The sequence below is a fragment of the Molossus molossus genome, unplaced genomic scaffold (genome assembly GCF_014108415.1).
Source record: "Molossus molossus isolate mMolMol1 unplaced genomic scaffold, mMolMol1.p scaffold_m16_p_2, whole genome shotgun sequence".
Lineage (NCBI taxonomy): Eukaryota > Metazoa > Chordata > Mammalia > Chiroptera > Molossidae > Molossus > Molossus molossus.
This window is the reverse complement of record NW_023425355.1, coordinates 123,392,137-123,413,474: the sequence shown is the minus strand read 5'-3', so window position 1 is coordinate 123,413,474 and position 21,338 is coordinate 123,392,137. Positions and strand designations below refer to the sequence as shown.

The 21,338-nt window shown below is 39.9% G+C and overlaps 1 protein-coding gene across 2 annotated transcripts in view; it reads right to left on the bottom strand.

The window, feature by feature from the left end:
* Positions 1–21,338, bottom strand: part of DMD (dystrophin) — a 2,326,146-nt gene that overhangs the window by 429,414 nt on the left and 1,875,394 nt on the right. For both annotated transcript variants that reach the window (XM_036270045.1, XM_036270042.1), the window contains one exon: positions 3,794–3,966. In XM_036270045.1, the coding sequence (XP_036125938.1) occupies positions 3,794–3,966 (173 nt within the window). The remainder of the gene's footprint in view (positions 1–3,793; positions 3,967–21,338) is intronic.

Sequence of the window (21,338 nt, the reverse complement as noted above, 5' to 3'; positions counted from 1 at the left end):
CTGACTAGATTCACAATGTAAGCTTATAAATATGGTTCCGTATCTTACTCTTCTAGTGTTATCTACCCTATTTCATAACCACCCCAAATTACTACCCCTACTGTGCTTCTCTCAAATGCACTCTACCATTCTGTACAGATTGACTGATGCCCTTATTTCAACCAAGTGTCAGGAAATAAACTGAACTGCTTTGATGTGAAGAATTATTTCTTGGCTTTTTATAAGTGATCATTTATAACACATCTGTATTATTAGAGAGGCGTACTGAAATGCCAAAACCATTGATCTGAATATTTGAATTCTAGAATTTGCAGCACCTTAGATAAGCTAAGGTAACTCTTTTCTACTTGATTAATGAGAGCAAGAATTAAACTGCAGTAGCAGGCATATGAGAAATTCCTGAGAATGAAGAGCCCATATTTTGGCTGACATGCTGTTTGCCACTTTCAATTCTCCTTTTATTTCATCAAGTTCGCATGAAGGAGAGAAAAGACACTGAGGAATGTTCAGAACAGTTATAGCATCTTTCTTTTTCTGTCCTGCAGAAAAGAATAACTTCCTCTTTTTTACTTTATCTGCCAGTATCTTTTCCATTTCACGTGTTTCATTCATTTTTAATGATGGGTGTTATACAAGTGGCCTTTGTCATTACATATATTGAATTCTTTTAGAGTTTGAGCTATTGAAAGAGCACGGAGTCTCTTGATCTTGGAAAACGCCATCGCCCATTGCTGCCCCCAACTCATAACCAACGCACTGATACCAAATTCATGGACAAAAGAGGAAGATGAAAATAAGTGTGTTGGAAGCTGGGGTGTAAACTTGGGTGGGGAAGATCTTACAAATTACAAAAAAGTTTTTTCTGCTCCTAGAAATCTGCTTCTGTAATTCATCCCTTCACTTATTAAAACAAGTTTTTTCTTGATTAAATTTTAGAGAGAGAGGAAGGAAGAGGGAGAGAGAGATAGAAACATCGATGAGAGAGAACATCGATTGGCCACCTCCTGCATGTCCCCCACTGGGGATCAGACCCACAACCTGGGCATGTGCCCTGATTGGGAATCGAACCTTTGACCTCTTGGTGCATGGGTTGAAACTCAACCACTGAGCCACACCAGCTGGGCTCCTTCACTTTTTATGTACTTAAGTGAAAAAGTTAGGTGAGTGTTACTTTTCCTTCTTTCTTTACACTCTGTGGAATAAGATGATGGGTAAAGGCTCAGACTCTGGAGCCAGACTCCCTATGTTCAGATCGTAGGATCTGCCACTTACTAAGTTACTTTGGGAAAGTTATTTAACCTTCCCATGCCTGACTTTCTTCAAATGTAAAGATATGATAATAATAGAATCAATCTTTTAGGGCTGCTGAGAGCATTAAATGGGTCAGTAAATATAAAGTGCCCGTAACAGTGCATGGTATGAGATGTACCACATGTTAGTTCCTATTATTAAGGGCAGATTTTTTTTTTTTTAATCCTCACCTGAGGACATTTTTGCATTCATCTTGAGATAGAGTCGGAGGGAGAGCGAGGGGAAGAGAGAGAGAGAAACATCATTGTGAGAGAGACACATCGACTGGCTGCCACCCACACAACTCTAACCGGGGCCCGGGACAAACTGCAACTGAGGTACGTGCCCGTAGCGGGAACCAAACCCGGGACTCTCTGGTCTGCGGGCCAATGCTCTAACTGCTGAGTCAAACCGGCCAGAGCTAAGTGCAGATTTTTTATGAGTGCTTTCAAATAAATACATTTCTGTTATTTTTTTTCTCATCATGGAAGTACATATGCCATATGTTAAAAGTTTGGACCATTTAGAAGAATTATAAAGAAAACAATATCTCCCTTCTGGAATCTTACAGCCTAGAGGTAGTAACTTCTCCCATTGTTTTGTGTGTTCCCTCATAAATATTATAAAGTCCATTCGTCCTCTTCTACCTCCCTTTACTCCCACCCCTCCTCTAGACACAGACAAAAGCACAACATATTTTAATAAAAATATGTGAATTAGGAAAAGCAACCAATTAGCAAGTAGGAAGCCTGACGTCCACTCCCTGTACTTCCTGTCATTTAGGTGACACTGGACATTTCACTTACCCTCTCTGCTCTTTGTCTTCAATACTATTGTTAAAAGGGTACAGTAAGAGCTTCACTCTGCCCTTTTTATACCACCACTGAGATGCAGCCATTAGCTACTCAAGAGGAACCTGCCCTGGCTGGTGTGACTCAGTGATTAGAGCGTCAGTCATGGACCAGAGAGTCCCGGGTTTGGTTCCCGCTAAGGGCATGTACCTCGGTTGTAGTTTGTCCCCGGCCCTGGTTGGGGTCGTGTGGGTGGCAACCAGTCGATGTGTCTCTCTCACATTGATGTTTCTTTTTCTCTCTCTCCCTCTCTCCCTCCTGCTCTATCTCCAGATAAATGCAAAAATGTCCTCGGGTGAGAATAAAAAAAAAATAAAAAAAGAGGAACCAGATATATAGGAAAGGGCCAAGTACAAAATAACTGCACACAGAACAGCTAAAGGCTTAGTCTACAGAGGATGTGGTAACAAAATCTGAGAGGAACCAAAGGACAGGATGTTGCTATAATCTCTCCTTAGCTTTGGGAGCTGTGGGGAAGTCCCCTCTAAACTGTTAATTTAATGTGTTATGGTATTTAAAGAACGTCCTCCATTTGGTGAAGAGAGTACATGGAACATTGACATTTCCTCTTTAAGGCTTTGGCCCAGAGGTAACACTTCTGCTTCAGACCTGGTTAATAGGACTAATCACATGGCTCTGCCCGACTACACAGAGACGGATAAATGAAAGATAGCATGCGGAATATTTGGTAACCATTTCCGTCTTTGTAAAAAGATCACAGGATTTGGGCGAGTTAAGTAAGGCTGCCTGCCTTACCAGATACTGAGACTGAGGAAGCTATAGTACTAGCACCAATGAGTAACAATGGAACATAATAGATAACCTGAAAATAGACTGCAAGGTGTGAGGAAAGTTGACATTAAAATCCAATGTAGTGCCCGGCCCATGTGGCTCAGTGGCTGAGCGTTGACCCATGCACCACGAGGTCGCAGGTTTGATTCCCGGTCAGGGTATATGCCCAGGTTGTGGGCCCAATCCCCAGTGGGGGGCATGCAGGAGGCGGCCAATTGATGTTCTCTCTCATAGATGTTTCTGTCTCTCTCCCTCTCCCTTCTTCTCTCTCTAAAATCAATAAAGAAAAAAAATAAAAATAAATCCAATGTGGTACAGATGATGTTGTAGTACAGTGGAAAACAATTGTGTTTTAAACAAATGATGTTGGATGATTGTCTAACCACTATGGTGTACATCTGAAACTAATACAGTATAATATTAAATATAAACTGTCATTGAAAAACAAAACAAAAAAAGAATGTCCCTTGTTGTGCATTTAGAATAGTGCCAAAGAAAGAACTCCATGTAAACAAACCTATAATTTTATCACTTTTTGTATAACCCTGTAATAAACCAAGAAAGAGTTCTATGGAATTAGAATAGCTGTATTCCCCCGTTTAAATCCACTCTAATGTCTTACTATGCATCTCTCCTATGGTTATAAAATATCACCACCTTAATCTAATCTGAACCATCAAATATCATCTCCATACCAAGCAAATGAATGATTCATTTATTCAAAATAAAATGAATCATTCTGAAATTGGGTGATTTACATAAACATGAGATCTTAGCTACTTGTCCTAGAAAAATGAGGGAAATTTTGCCATTTTAATTTATTTCTGTTTTTTTTTTTTTTTGCCCCAGTCTTTTCCTACCTAATGTTGAGAGACTTTTTCCGCAGCTCACTCCACTTGAAGTTCATGTTATCCAAACGTCTTTGTAATAGGACTGCCTCGTCAGAACCTTCCAGCGATCTCAGGATCTTCTGGCCATTTTCATCCAGGTTGTGATATATATCGGTGTGAGCTTCGATTTCTCCTTGAAGGTCCTACAGGACATCAGGGAGAAAAACACATGCAGAATTTAAAAAAATAAAATAAAACAGAAGAGACCAGCTATAAATGTGAATTTGGAGAACTGGAAAATAGTAACCACTCAAAAAACATTTCAATCAGGCCAACTAACCAAAAGATGCATTTCCAATGCACTTTTCTTGGTGTCTCTCTTCATGTTATTATGTAGATTGAAAATGGGCATCTTATTAGGTATAATAAATGTATTCCTTGACATTATGAATTGAAACATAATATATTTATAACTTTATGAATTTCATAAGTTATATCTTCTAGTCCATGAACAAAACATATTGTTTTATGGAAGTGACATGAAATAAAATCCCATGAAAAAGTGCACCCGAGTGCCAATCAATTCACTGCACCACGGGTCAAGTCATATTTTCCATGCACACGGTTATCTGTAGAGTTGACTCTGACTATAGAAGCTTGGAGAGACTAATAAACAAAGCTGTACTCAGTCCACAGTACCAGCACATGAACAGGATTCTATCCTACGAGAGCATCTTCTTGACAGTACACATGAAGCTCACCTTGGTATCACAGCATCATACATTTATTACAGCATCATACATTTATTAGTAAGATTTCCCATTTGAAATACCATCGTATTTTTAAGCCTGACAGGTGGAAAGTCCAGAGGACCTTGACAAGAGTTAGGCTAACACACGATGCATTCAACCTCATTTTTATATACACAGATCAAGAAAAGTATCATAGGAGAAGAATCTGACCTTTACATGGTATGTCTTCCTGTGTAACATTTTCAGCTTGAACCGCGGGCTACAGCACTGATCCTGTTGCATAGCAGTCCTGAGAAAACCCAGCGACTGAAAGAACCCTGCTTTAAAATGCCAACTTTGCTTACATTCTGTTGACAGAATGAATTTGGGAGCACAGTCCTCACCAGTCAATAATAATAAACAGCCACTTTGTACTCCCCCCTAAACGGTAGCCAGGCCTGTGCATGTGGGAGGGACCTCAAAGAGAGGAGGCCTGGAATATGCAGCTGCCAGATTATATTAAACAGCCAACTTTTCTTATCATTTTGCCATTATAAGCCAGAGACATTATAAATTAATTTTATATATGTGTTTCCCTCCTTGTTCCCAGAAGAACAGTCAAAGCCAAAAGAACATTCCTTAGAGAGCTGCCGGGTATCAGCATTCCTTTCTGCCTACACAATGAATGGAAGCTTTGTACATTATCTGACTTGCTTTTAGAGATTTGTATGCTTCTGTTGAACAAGTTTAAAAATTCATTCTGAAGCTCTGAACAATTGGATTGACCTGTGTAACTAGAAAAGTTTTCTCTCTCTCGTTCCCTCTCTCTCGCATTCTCAAATTGAATTAAATTACTCTTCTTAAGTAAGGGGGCCACGTGGCAGCAATAACATGTTAGACATTCTGAAGAGCTGGCCCGTGTTTTCAGTCATCACCTCTTGGATTCAGACTTTGGAATGTTGCAGAAGTAAGGTAGACGGACAATGAATGTCTCCTGTCACTATTTTTGGCAGCCAAAGTATCCCTGATGGGCTCTGAAGAGAATTCTGCCCCATTTCCTTTGACTGGAAGAGAGGAGGGGGAATATGGATAGAACCACATCCGAAATTGAAAGGAGGGAAATACTAAAACAGAATGAGTAACATCTATCTCTATTCCATCAAAAACTATGCTCTGGAAGGCAATAGCCTGATTTTGAAATGAACCAACGTGGTGGAAACTAGTATTGAGCTTCTTGCGGAAATGGGGTTGAATCAAATATACCTCCGTTTTTATGTTTGTGTACCTACGTGGGAAAACACGCCCTGCTGAACTTGCTACTTCTTCAGCAAAAAAGTGAGGTTAATTTATCTAAATAACTTAGGAATAAAAACCAAACAGATCCAAGTTATCCAGATAATTCCACCACTTCCCTCTTTGACTTTCCTTTCCTTCTTGTTGTATTTGATTTGTACCCTGCTTCCAATTTTGCCTCCATGTAGACACTTAGAGTATTAAAACCAAACAGAAGTAAGGCAGACATTCAAGCAAATAGGATATTTTGACTAACACAATCAGCTCTTTAGGTTAACATGTATAGAAATGACAATACATTGGAATTTTCATATCTTGCATTTGTGGCAGAGACCTGGGCTCCAGGGACAGTTTCTCAGGTTGTGTACATCATGAAGTCATCAGCACCTTGTTGAAGATATGAGAGGTCTTCCCAAGCTCAAACAGAAACTTGACTCATGAATTTGCTAACATTCACCTTTGCCATTTACATTGCACTGCACATAAATATCTTTGTTGTATTCTCAAAAATAAATGTGTATCAAATTGATAAACCAGTATTTCTTGAGGACAGATTATTTGTCTAATTTTAGCACTGTGGAAAATGTAAGAGAAATGCATGAGACAGTTCTGTCTTCACTTTTCCTAAAATCTAGTGTGCACATTTAACTTATTCATATAACCAACTATCAGTGAGAATTACCTGCCAAACCTCATCGATACTAGGATAAACACTTTGCTTGAAAATTCAGAAGTGGCTGAAGTAAAGTCTTAGCATTGGCAGTAAGGTAACTCTTAACTCAGTGTTATTATAACTCTGTATTACTCCTCTAGGTCATGACGGTGATTTAGAGCAACAAATGCCACATGCACAGCAATGGGCTTTATAGGATACAAAGCATTTACAAACACACCACTTTAATTAATTATTCCTCCTCCTGGCCCTATGAAGGACCTAATCTTTTTTCTGTTTTACAGGTGAGAGCACTGAGGCTCAGAGATGTTCACCTGATTTGTCTAAAGTCACGTATCTTTAAGTGTCAGAACTGGACACTTCCAGCAGATCTTGCACTGTCTCCACCACCCCACTTGCTATAAGCATTGGTTGTAATAGCTAATAGTTGCTGGAGTTGAACAAGGCTATTGCTAACGAGGGGACAACAACACATCATTAAGGGAAAAACACATAGACAGTGTTACTGATATTTATTTAAAAATTTACCCATATAAATTGATTTATACTGAATAAAAAATAGAATCCTGGCTACCCTTTCTGCCTCTCATTTGGAAACTGGGCATCTGGGACCACCTGTGACCAAAAACTGTTTGGACTGAAATGATCTCCTTACTACAAAATATCCCTGCTGCTAGAAACAGAAGTTCTCCCATCAGTCATCTATTCCTTTGTCTATAAGAGCCCTGCGAACGTTACGCTAAGTAATGATACATCAGCATAAATGGAGTTGGCCATGTTCCTGTGGGATGACAGGCTGGTAGGGAATCTGTCAAGCGACAAGACTAAGGTAGGTTGTTCTAAACTGAAGGTGAGTATCACTGAGGAACACAAGCCTTTTTTTAGGAGGATAGCATGTGGTAGTGGAGATTTTTCATGTAAAGTAGGCAACATGAGTTTTAGGTAAGGATGAGACAGCAACAGAGCAGGTAAGGAGGAAAACACACTTGCATAAAATTACTATGATGGCATTTATCTTTTTAAAAAAATTTCCTTATTGATTTTTAGAGAGAGAGGAATGGAGAGGGAGAGAGAGATAGAAACATCGATGAGAGAGAACATCGATTGGCTGCCTTCTGCATGCCCCCCACTGGGGATCGGGTCCACAACCTGGGCATGTACCCTCACCGGGAATTGAACCAGTGATCTCTTGGTGCATGGGTCTACACTCAACCATGGAGCCACACTGGCTGGGCTGATGGCATTTATCTTAAGATGGACCTTACACTCAGGGGCCATGGAAAAGCAGGAGGTTGGTACAGAGAATCAAGTGGAGTTCTCAGAGGATAGCCATTCTGAACAAAAAGTAATTTTTTTTTTAATAAAACAAATTTTTTTTTCTTTATTGATTTTAGAGAGAGAGAAGAAGAAAGAGGGAGAGAGATGGAAACATTGATGAGCGAGAACACCGACTAGCTGCCTCCTGCATGCCCCCCACTGGGGATTGGGCCCACAACCTAGGCATGTGCCCTGACCGGAAATCGAACCCATGACCTCCTGGTGCATGGGTCGATGCTTAACCACTGAGCCACACCGCCTAGGCCAAAAAGTAATGTTTACAGGTATTTTTAAGAAGTGTGGATGAAAAAAAGGGATTCTATGAAAGGTAACTGCACAGCGTGATCTGATCATAAATTCCTAACTGGGCAGGTCATGGTGGATAGTCATGTCCCAGGCCCATAACTTCTTTACTAAAAGGCTTATCTTTGCCTTAAGCAAGCCCTGTCCATGGTTTCTGTGTATCTAGGTTAACACATCCTTGGAATGCCTCTTTTCAGACCCCTTCTTGTAGCACTGGCCACCCTTTCAGATCCCTCTTTCTTCTTTTTTTTTACCCTCACTCGAGGACATTTTTCCATTTTTTGTTCAGATAGAATAGGAGGGAGAGAGAGAGAAACATCGACGTGAAAGGGACACATCGAGTGGCTGCCACCCACACAACCGACCAGGGCCGGGGACAAACTGCAGCCAAGGTACGTGCCCTTAGCGGGAACCTAACCCGGGTCTCTCTGGACCACAGGTTGATGCTCTAACCGCTGAGCCAAATCGGCCAAGGCCAGATCCCTCTTTCTAAAGTGGACCACCCTCAAGAGAGCACAAGATGGTAAGGGTCCTGTGATGATCCCTGCCTTGCTTTCTCCCACCTTCATGTAATCTTCCTTCCCTTCCCTACTTAATATCAAATGCATAAAAGAAACAGCGAACTGTCATTCTCCGGAGCATTTGAGATCTTGCTCCTCGGCATATGTTGTCAGTTGGTCTCAAATCAACTCATAAAAATTCTCTACACGTTTGGACATTTCTACGTTGACAGTGGTGTTATTTCGCTTCTGACTTAACTCGAAAAGATCACTCCAGCCTTAGTCTCTACATTCAATATATGTTTTCTAACTTTTCTCTTCTTTTGGCAATTGTATTCTTTAGAAAGAACAATAACGAAGGAATGGGGAAAAAGGGTATTTGTTAGATAACAAAAGAAACAATAGCAGTAGCCTATATAATACTTACTATACACCAGATACGGTCCCAAGCTCTGTATATACATGAGCTCATTCAATCCTCTCAGTAACCCTCTAGGGTAGGCATTATTATTATTTTCATTTTACATGTAGGAGAATGAAATTACAGAGAGGTTATGTAGAACTGCCCAAGGTCACACAGCTAATAAATCATGTAGTTAGATGTGAAACCCGGGCTGTTGGATTCCAGGGCCGTGCTCCTGACTGTGAGGCAATATTACCTCTGAAGTTTTTTTTTTTTCCCTATTAATTTTTAAAATTTTCCTATTAAGTTTTCTTATTAATAAGACTCCTGCCTAAATTTCAGCAAATCTAGCACTGCCATTAGACAATGCAGAATAACGTTCTTGCTACTCAGAGGAATTTCATGGTTTTCTTAATATGGAGACTTCAATAGATCTGAAGCAGTGAACAGAGATATAGCCAGCACAACTAGGGAGAATATAAAATCAATGAGAAAATGAGTGAAAATTGAAAAATAATGTATAGCCCTCTCCCCCAAAAGAAGCATATAGCCTGAAGCTCTATACAATTATGGAACAAATTTTAGCTGTGAATATCAAGAAAGTTCAAACATGAGGCAAGTAATAAGTTAACCATGTAGCAGTTTTAAGAGTAGGAGATATCCTGTTTCCTGCAGAGCTTTTTCAAATCTCACACTTCCCTCTTTTCTAAGTCTAGCCTATTTCTGTCATAAGTCCTCTTTTCCAGGGACAACTAATGGGAAAGTGCAGTTAAATAGATGTAGTTTGAGTCTCCCCACCTTCTCTTTCCTTTATTAGCTGCATAAGTTTAAAAATTCTTTCATCTCTTTGGCTTCACTAAATATTAAATAATCATACCTACCTACTGAGTTGTTTTGAATATTGCATTGAATAATTCTTGTAAAATACTTTGAACAGCATCCAGAACACAACAGGCCTTTAATACGTAATAGCTAATGTAAGGGTTTTTATTATAAGAAAATCAAATGATAGAAATAGACTTCACAAAGTCAAAGAACTTGCTTTGAGCCTTGAAGGATGAATAATATTGAGAGAGGTGAAGGGAAGAGGGCATTCCAAATGGGAAGAATAGTATGGAATTGGCTGAAAGGTAAGAATGAATTTGGTTTACAAGCAGGGACAATGAATTGTACAACCTGATTGAAATGGATGGTGAGCATTGGGGAGAAACAGGCAGAATATAGTCCTGGTCCTTAAATTATATTGCATAAAGGTCTTCTTTTAGAAAGTAACTGAGAATAAAAATTTATAAAGAAAAGCAAAGGACAAATATGAAATTATTAAATATTAAATTTGTACTATCTTATTTGACAAGTAGAATGATCCACACTATCCATAAATAATAGAACAACTGGGGAATATGAAAAGTTACAAAACTTCTATTAGAAGAAAAGCAAAGATGGGAGATGCCAAAAATTAGTGCTACATTCTTCTTTTATTATCCAAATAAGTGGTTATGATACTCTTCCAAAACATCATAGACAATAGCATCCACATATTTTTTCTTGTATGCACATAATTTTGTGTGTCTAAAAAAGAACTCAGCAAATAATAACCTCCCTATCTTGAATAGACCTGAGAAGTATGCAACCAAACCAAACCCAAAAGGTGTACAAAGAACAAAAATAAGTTATCAAATTTCTCTAAAAATTCATTATAGACACACTATCGCTAATCTTTTCTGAAAGGATTACTATATGCATAATGATGAGGCCATTAGCTTCTCTTTACTGATAATTTTTACCTAATTCAAATAAGCTTGATAAGAAAAAAAAAAGTGATAGTCTGTTTTCCAAGAACTTAAAAGGTCAGAAACAAAAGATCCAAAACAGGCGGGAACTTATCCTTGAGGGCTGAACAGACAGTAGCAAGAAGTGACACCTGACAGAGAACCAGAAAGTTGTAAAAGGAGCCCTGGGCACACATAGTTGACCAGGGTTGCACAGTGGAAAGAACACCCCTACATATATTATTAGCCCTTGAAGGCATCACCCAGCTTTTAATCGCAGCAAAATAATTAATGTCAATGATGATGATCTTGAATTAGCCAGAAAAAAACAGATTTATGCTCAGTAAACTCTATCTAATGTATATAAAACTCTTTAAATACATTTAAACAACACAGTTTCTCTGAAAGGGTGTTGAGGCTTTCAAGAAGTTAAACTAAACAAAAATAAACATACAAAAGTCATACTCCTTTAGCTTGGCTATGCAAAATGACTTGTTAACCACGGACTCCAAATACTAGAGGTTTTGGATTACACACACATATACACATTCCGTTATGAGAACAGAAATTGAGAGTAAATCTTTAGAAACATTTATAGCAATTTAAAAATAAAAAGTATGGGCTTGCATTTTGTGTGTCTGGTTTTTTGTAATCTTTTAAAAGTAATTCATTTTTATTGCATGTTACAAGAGTATCAGTCTGTTATGGGTTGGAAATGAAAACTAGCAAAACAAAACAGAATTATGCTCCCTAATGGATTTTTTGAGAAGCACCCATATAAAGGAATTGGACCCACAATCGTGCCCTTAGAAGGACTTTCATCTAACCACCAGAGGTTCCTAACTCGCTCAGGAAATGTGGTTGGGAACAGATACACAGTGGGTGCCCCCCCCCAATTCTATATGTGGCCATTGCAATACACTTAAAAGCAGCAGAGTTGTCATCCCAAGAGACACAAGAGTTAATTTGACGACTGCAATTTGGCTTGAAGCCCGGTTGCTCTAGGTAGATAAGAAGTGTGTTTTCAGGTCCACTGCATTGCAATGCATCTTAAGCGAACAGCTATGGATTTAGGAGTCTTTGCTTTAAAAATGGCTGTTATTAAGGTCCTCAGAGACCATTATCCTGCAGGGTTTGTTGTCTTTGCTTTCATATCTCATTGGAAAATTCTCACACTTAAGAACTAGAACAGTGGAGAGAAGGGATATGCTCTCCTGCCTCAGTGCATTCCCAGGTGCAAAACTTTATTTCCAAATCTAATCTTTAAAAATGCCTGGCCTAGGGTGGATTATCCCAGAGGAAACTGAGCAAAATCTCATTTGTCAGACCGCCTTAAGCAATCCCCAACTCTGGTAACATGTGATGCTTTCTCTCCTTGTCTGACCCTCCGGTTCACTCTGGTCTTAAAACTACTTTTGAAAATTGAAAAGTTCATTTCAGATATATGAGGTTCGAAGTACAAGTATCTTTTCTCTTCTGCATTTTGTTTTTCTTAGGTTCTATTTATTCTGTCACAGTACAAAAATGGTCTGTCTATTTATTCATTGTACAAGCATGTAGTAAATACCTGCTGGATGCCCAAGATTTCATTGGAAGCTATTGAAACACATATAATGTAAGGAAGATATAGTTTTAGCCCTTAAGTTAATTCCTTCCTTCCTTCCTTCCTTCCTTCCTTCCTTCCTTCCTTCCTTCCTTCCTTCCTTCCTTCCTTCCTTCCCTCCCTCCCTCCCTCCCTCCCTTCCTTCCTTCCTTCCTTCCTTCCTTCCTTCCTTTGACCTTCCATCCCTCTGTCTCCCCTCCCCTCCCCTCCCTTCCTTTTTCTTCCCCTCTCCTTCCCTTCCCTTCCCTTCCCTTCCCTTCCCTTCCCTTCCCTTCCCTTCCCTTCCCTTCCCTTCCCTTCCCTTCCCTTCCCTTCCCTCCTCTCTCCCTCCCACTAATATGTAATATATTATCATCCAGGTCTGCAGTGGTGAAAACAAACAAACAAACAAACAAACAAACAAACAAACAAACTTCTGCCTTCTTGATGTTCATAGCATAATAAGATAAACAGATAGAGAAATAGGATAAACAGGGGGAAATATGGCAAACACATAAACAAATGGTCAGTAAAATAAGAAAATGCTCTGAATGGAACAAATGGGTGGTTATGGTGAGAATAATGGTGTACACGTGAGAAGATTCAAGGGTGAGAAGACAGCAGTTACAGGAAACCCGAAGGGAAGAGATTTCCAAGCAAAAGGTGGCCTTTGCATCAGGAAAGACCTTGACTAAAATTGACTAAGAAAGAAATGTGGTTGACCTGGCTGGTGTGGCTCAGTGGATTGAGTGTCATCCCATGGACTGAGAGAGGTCCTGGTTCTATTCCCAGTCAGGGCACATGCCCAGGTTGCAGGCCCGATCGCCAGTAGGGGGGCGTGCAGGAGGCAGCCGATCCATGTTTCTCTCTCATACTGATGTTTCTATCTCTCCCTTCCTCTCTAAGAAAAAAAATCAATAAAAACATATTTTAAAAAAAGAAATGTGGCTGGAGCTGAGGTAGGAGAGGCTTCAGATAATATGGGACCTTGAAGTCTCATGGTAAGGAGTTTGAATTTTATTTTAAGCACAGTGGAAAGCAATATAAACTTTGAAAGCAGGATAGTGACATAATCTGATTTAGGTTTTCAATAAATCACTCCATCACTATGTGGAGATTAAAGAAGGCAGGAGAGAAAACAGGAAGACCAGTTAGAGGCAAGGCCCTCTAATCCAGGCAAGAGACAATGTGGCCTGGACTAGGGTAGTGACAGAAGACTGATATGAGATACAACTTGGGTGCTAGATCTCTCTCACACATGAATGGATTACATGATGAGAGAAAGAATACTCTCGAGAATCCCCAATTATGAGCAATGAAGCAGTATAGCAATACCTGAAATAATACTGCAACACAGTATAGATTTTTATGTGGACTTTAGCTGTATTAGTAAAAAAGAAAATTCAGTCTATCTGAGGGCATAAAGGCATGCAATTTTTTTGTAACTTAAGTGCTGAGCCAAATGAATATCAACATTAATTTCCCCACTGGGTCTGTGGCATCTTAAGGATATCTCAAGAATGACTCCAAAATTTTAACTCAAACAATGGAAAGATGATAGTGTAATTTACTAAGATGGTGCAAAGAGGCAGAAATGTCAGCTTTGTGTTTTATTTTCAACATGTTATGTTTTACATGGACTGTGAGATTTCAAATACATGTGCAAAACTCAGAGGGGAGTTCTGGGCTGGCTTTATGAATTGGGGATTATTCAGCTGATTGATATGAAAACCAGGGGAATGAGTAAGCATACTTAGGGAGAAAAAGAAGAGGAAGAAGAAAAAGGCCCTGGGGTCAAGTTCTGATGATCACCAATATTCCAACATTCAGAGGATAGGCAGGGGTAGACAACTTGCCAAACAGGACAGGAAAGGAATGGCCAAAGAGGTAGGAAGAAAACCAAGAAGTGACAGTGCCACGGTGGTCAAGAGAGGAGGGAGAGTCCGACTGGATCAAACACTGCTGAGGGGCTGGTTACATTAGAACAGAACAGTGTCTACTGCATTTGGCAAGGAAAGTCATTGTTCACCTTCATCAGAACTATTTCAGAGAGGTGAAAGTAGATGTAAGAATAAGAACACTTCAGGAGGTTGATTGAACAGACAGTACTGTTGAAAAACTAGGCTATGAAATTTAGATGAGAAATGGGGCAGCATCTGAACAGGGTTGAGGAATCAAGGGAGGATTGGGGGGAGATTTTTTAAGGTTTGTTTTTGAGAGCTTATACTCGAGGTAGGGAATCTGTTTTGAAGCAGTTGAGGAACAGTTACAGAAGTTCACATAACTAAGGAATACATAAAGGTATGAGTAAGTCTTCAAGTCTGGAGAGGGTGGAAGTCATTAACATAGATTGGGTTAAAGCATGGCAAAGTGGAAAGAGCCCAGCTATTGGTGTCATAAGATCTGTTTAGATTCTAACTTCCCCCACTTACTAGCTTTGTGATTTTGGACAAATTATGAAATATTTCAAAGCCTGTTTTCTTCTTTTGCCATCCATAAATAGGGCCAATAATGTCTACCTTATAAGGTTTTGGTGAAGATTAGGTGCGGTGATGTGGGTAGAGCCTCTAAGTTCCTAATCCAATGCCTGATCTATTGAAGTCCTTCATTGTAACTGTGTCCATCTGGTCCTGTTCTCATCTTCCTTCATGACTCCAAGGTTGGTAGCAGAGAAGACATGGAAAGACATTTTCCAAGAAAAATGAGTACCAAATGGATAGTGATAGGAGCCAGAGCTATAGGTAAAAGCTAAGAGGTAGTTCCGAGAAGGGTCAACATGAGGTTCAAAGGATACAGAGTAGCCATTGAGAGTTTTGAAAGCAGCCTGGAGATTACATCTGATCCTATAAGGATAAGACTCCACTGTAGCTTCCTGTATACAGGTAAGACATAGTAAACAAACAAACAAAAAAAAGATTTGTGAATGATTACTGAGAAGAGCAGTTTTCAGGGTAAATGGAAGCAAGGAGAGAATGGAAACAGGAAGTTTAGCTGACAGGCAGCACCAGCCATTTATGAACCAATAAAGTGGTGGCTCCAGAAACAGGGAGGAAGTGAGACAGAGGGCTCACTGAGAGCTCATAAATGATAAAAAATAGCTGCATGTGTGACTCAGTTTCATCCTTCTCTTGCTCTACCTCTTGAAGGTACCATTTGGTAAGGTGATAGCCATGCACAACAACATTATAAAGATAAAAATGATATTTAATTTTAATTTCCCCAGGAGTAAAACAAACATTATATGTTGTGTTTTGCACGCGCGTGCATACACACACACACACACACACACACACACACACACTTTGGCGCTAAATAAATCACAATGACAAGGCAAGAACATTGATACCAAAGCTCAGGAGACTCCTACCTAAAATATATCCCATGAAGCATTTCTGAAGTATATGGGAGTGAGTGTTAAAGGACATAAAATCCTGAGAAAGGGTGGACAGAGCAACACTGCATTGGCTGTTTCAATGCCTGGCCGGTGTGGTTCAGTGGACTGAACATCATCCCATGGACTGAGAGGTCCCAGTTTGATTCCCGGTCAGGACACATGCCCCAGTTGCAGGCTCAATCCCCAGTAGTGGGCGTATAGGAGGCAGCCGATCAATGTTTCTCTCTCACATCAATGTTTCTATCTTTCTTTCCCCTCCTCTCTCTCTAAAAAAAAAAAAATCAGTAAAAAGTTAAGATGCCACAGACCCAGAAGAGAACTAATGTTGGTATCCATTTGGCTCAGCACTTAAGTTACAAAAATATGGCATGCCTTTATAATGCTGCTGATAGAAGATAAAACAAGCCCTCAGATAGACTGAGTTTTCTTTTTTACTAATACATCTAAAATCCACATAGAAACCTGTACTGTGTTGCAGTATTATTTCAGGTATTGCTATACTGCTTCATTGCTCATAATTGGGTATTCCCTACATGAGACATCTTTCAGAAGATCATTGCCAATGGTCATCTTGAAAGGTCTTCACACAAACCCTAGATTGCACATTTCAATCATAAAGATAGCCGCAAATGAAAAGTCTACAATGTTGAAGGTACTTTGAGTTTTGTATTATGTTTTATGTACAGGAATCAGCCTGTTTGAAGATAACTATCTTTATCTGAGAAAGACCAGATGGGCCTTTCCGACAATGCAACGTATTTACTGTGCAGAGCCACGATGAGGGCCGGGGGTGGAGTAGGGAGATCAAACAAGGTAGGAAACTAATACTTACACCTCTTGTAAATGCTTCACATTAACTCTGTGAAGTAGGCCTCCTTATCCCACAATCGAGGAAACTACAGTTGGGAGAGGTGAAGTAGCTTGTGTAAATCCCACAGCTGTTATGTGGCAGAAGTAGGATTAGAGCACAGATCTGTCTGAATGTATATTCTTTTTTTTAAAAAAAAATTTTCTTCATTGATTTTAGAGAGAGAGGAAGTAAGCTTGAGAGAGAGAGAACATTGATTGGCTGCCTCCTGCATGCCCATCACTGGGGATTTGGCCAACAACCTGGGTATGTGCCCTGATGGGGAAGATGGGGAATCAAACTGGCAACCTCTTGGTGCATGGGTTGATGTTCAACCACTGAGCCACATTGGCTGGGCTGAATGTATATTCTTTTTACTCACCCACCCCATTCTTCCTCCACCTTTCAAATATAAAGCAAGTGGCTTCTGAATTGGGCTACATGCAACACAACGCAATGATTAACTCATTAAGGCTACTGGGTGATACTTCGTTTGAGAAATTTACTGCGATGCTCGAAGAAGAATGGCCAGGCAACTGAGTTGTTTTCCAGTTAGGTATTAACTTATTCTCCTCAGTCAACACAGAATGAATACCTTTAATGATTCTGAATGGCTCTAAATGAGCAGAATGCATTCTTATTCTTAAAATAGGCAACTATCTCCCCATGGGCAAATGCATGTCTGGTTATATGTATCTGTACAATTTGTGTATCTTATATACAATATGCAGAGTTAGGGAAGCTCTTATTTCCTGAATTGCTCTGTCACAGAGCTATTTTTTTTTTCCTGAAGAGAATTACTGTAGTTCAAGGTTGTATATTAGAAATAAGTAATTACTTGATGTCAAGTCTCATCTTATTCCAATAGCAATATGTAAGAAGGCAAGAACATATGGCAAAGTGCTATAATTATTTTTGATAATACACCAGAAATCATAACAGCCATGTAGCTAATTTCCTCTGGCTTGTTTTAATTATGAATGTTGTAGATGCAGAACAACAACTTATTTCACACCCCCCCCCCCAAATACCTCATTGTATCCAGAGACAATCACAAAACAACCCTACAATCAAGGCAACTATTTAGAAAAGGTTAGCAATGTAATAATAAATCAAAGATGTTTCTGTATTTTTTCACTTTAAATAGCAGGACCATTTTTAAAGAATTCACAAACACACATTGGCACCACTGTATTCATTGCAGGTACCTTTTAGCCTAAAGCTTAGAGATAGTACCTTTAAAATGAATTCCAGTTGTTCATGAAGTTTGAATGCTCAAAAAGGTTCTAGCCTCGTGCTGTTAACTAAAGTCCTACTGACATAACTGTGTCTGACTCTCTGTTGTTGTTTGTTGAGTTAACGTCTGTCTATTACCAAGCAGAGCAAATCACTTCTTCTGGAGAGCACTGTGGTGTGTGTGTGTGTGTGTGTGTGTGTGTGTGTGTGTGTGTACACAAACTTAGGGAGTTATGTCACTCTGTTTTGCTTTCCTTCTCTCATGGAATAGGGTGGATAGTGTTACTCTTTGTCAATGTATGAGGAAAAGTAAACATGACATAAATGAAACTGGAAAAATAGTAAGGGATATTTGTTCATTTCTAGAAACTACTGTGTGGAGGCCAGAAACCGAATCATTCAGTTCAGTTCAGGACACCCGAGAGAACCTGGACCATCCTTTTGAAGCAGACTCAGGGCATTCTTGACTTTTGGCTAGGAGGCAATGCTTCTTTTACCTGAGAACATGTAGATTTGGAAAACTATCACTGGGAGAATAAGGTTTGGGAAGCCTTGGTTTTTACTATGCTCCTGAGATAAATTATATAAGTTTTAATAAACAACAAGAATAGAGAAAACGGTCCTCAGGTGGTGTCAGATGGGTGCCGGACTTATCAGGGCGATCACTTTGTAAGTTATGCAGATGTCTGATTACTAACTTGTATATGTGAAGCTAATGTAATGCTGTATGTCAACTGTAAAAAATGAAAATTATTTTAAAAAGAGAAAAGGATGTCTTTATAGATTATTTTACATCATAAGAATTTTTACTTGGGAACTACATTGTTTTGTTTTGTTGTTGCTAATCCTCACCTGAGGATATTTTTCCATTGATTTTTTTTTTTTACATAGAGTGGAAGTGAGGGAGGGAGGGAGGGAGAGAGAAGGGGGGAGAGAGAGAGAGAGAGAGAGAGAGAGAGAGAGAGAGAGAGAGAGAGATGTGACAGAGATACATCGATTGGTTGCTTCCCGCATGACCCCAACTGGGGATGGAGATCGAACCTGCAACCCAGGTACATTCCTTTGATTGGGAATCAAACCCGAGACCGTTTGGTCCACAGGCTGACACTCTAACCACTTAGCAACACTGGCCAGGACGGTGGGAACTACATTGTAATATCCATTATAGAACAGTGGAAACCTGTCTCACAGTTCCCTGAGTAAAAAAAGAAAACTCTTAGATTTCACCATTGCCATGTATCTTTAGTATAAATTAAGAAGCCTGGTTACCCCAATAAATAGAAGTGGTAAGCAGGTCATGTCCATAGTGCTTTCACCACGGACAAATGTTTTTGGTCCACTCTTTTCAGACAGGGGTAGAGGAACTGGATAGTTGTCAGGAATCTCTTCTTTGAGTTTAACAGAAAAAAAGGAAGAAAACCGCACAAAACTCTCACCAACAGGAGACTGAGAAACCAGGGTGGGTAATATCTAATTATTAATGTTATTTTGAGTAGAAAATAAAGAGACTTGCTGAAAAACCCTTCTGCTGGGTTCTGTCAGAGTTCTGTTCCTTTCTGACTTTCTGATTTTTCCCTTCTGTGGATTGATGGAAAGATGGGATGTCTCCCCTAAACTATATCCATTTTTAGCATCAGGACAAGTAAGTTTCTTATTTCAAGGGGCCCACAGTCTCCTGAAAAAGTCTGAAGTAAATATGCAGCCAGATAACATGCAGCAATGCTAATGTCACCATAGCCTTACGGGAACATGGAACAATTAGCCTTGTCACCAAGATGTGTAGATGGCAACACACACAGGATGGCATTTGAGCAGGGTCTTAAGGCAGAGAAGGAGTGGAGCAGAAAGAAGTGGGAGAATGAAATCTGAAGCAGACGGAAGGGAATGTGTGATGTTGAAGATAAGATGAGATATGAATACACGTGAGAGTCGAGTAATTCCACATGGCTACGGGAAGGTTCGTGTGGGCCAGGGGAGAGGGTTCTGTTTGCTCTGCCATCCACTTGTGCCTGTGAACAGGAGCTTGCATCATGTATTGGTTGTCTGTCTAGCACAGTGGTTGTCTAACCTGAGCAAGCTTAAGAATTACCTAGAGGGCTTATGAAAGCACAGGCTGCTGGGGTTCATGACTCTGTGGTCTGAGGTAGAGCTCAAGAATTTGCATTTCTCACAAGTTTCCAGGTGAGGTTGACACTGCTCCAGGGACCACATTTTGGGAATGGACCACTGGTTTAGCATAATGGTCCTTAATATCTTAGAGTTCATGAGTCATGACTGTGTTTGTAGAAATGATGGATCCTCTCTTCAAAAACCTACGCAAATATTCATGAACACCAAATACAACCTATATTAAGAAGAAATGCAGACTGGTAACCTTCTGGCAGCCATCTCTACCTCCAAGAAATATATTGAATTAATAAAGACAATGTAGCTTTCAAGAACCATTTTAACGGAAAACTTTCAGAAAGAACACACTGAAAAATGGCACTAAAATGGGATCTTACTTATGCATTTCTTTTTTTATCCTTACCCGAGGGCATTTTTTGCATTTATCTTCAGATAGAGTGGGAGGGAGAGAGGGAGGAAGAGAGAAACATCGATGTGAGAGAGACACATCCACTGGATACCACCCATACGACCCCAACCGGGGCCAGGGACAAATCACAACTGAGGTATGTGCCCTTAGCGGAAACCGAACCCAGGACTCTCTGGTCCGCGGGCCAGTGCTCTAACCACTGAGTCAAACCGGCCAGGGTTTACTTATGCATTTTGGAATTAGTCATAGTGATACTAGGTGCAAAATGATCAGGTTTGGGGGAGTAGGACATATCAAAGGTCAGTCCTTGAGTGTTACAATAACATTCCTGTCACTCTAACCACATTCAAATAACCTGGCCCTTTTGCATTCAGAGCTGCCATCTGCTTGTGAAATAACACGTAAGAGAGGGGTGGGTGGGAACCATGGAAAAAAAAGGTGCATTCAGCCAGGGGCCAAGGGACGAACACAAAAGTTTGTGCCTTGGAGTAAGCGTAGCTATGGCTCTAGGATCTCTGGTTGGTAGGCCACAGAAACACTTGAAGATCAAAGAAAGAGATAATTAAGAATAGGCTGAAAATAAAACTTCAAATCAGTTGTGCTACACCAAGATAGGAGACAATCCCTGTTGCAGAGAAAAGAACAGTTTGACTTTACCCTTTGCCTAAGAATTCTCCTCATGTGTCTTCCATAACCCAGAGGTATAGATATTTTTAAATGACCCTGAAAAGAAAGCAGAGGTGTTCTTTATTTCATGAAAAGAAAGTCATCTTTCATTTAAAGAACCTTAGGTCTGCTCTGCACGCATGCATGTCGTCAGGAACATGAGGCAAATATTGTATTATTCATTTTGGCAACTATAAATTCAAGTGATCCTCTGAGGTCGGGGAAAAAAGGCCCACTGAACTGGAGAGCAGAACTCTTCCTTTAGCTTATTGAAGAAGCAATAGTGGTACAGGCCAAGCACCCTGGAATATTCTGGGCAAAATAC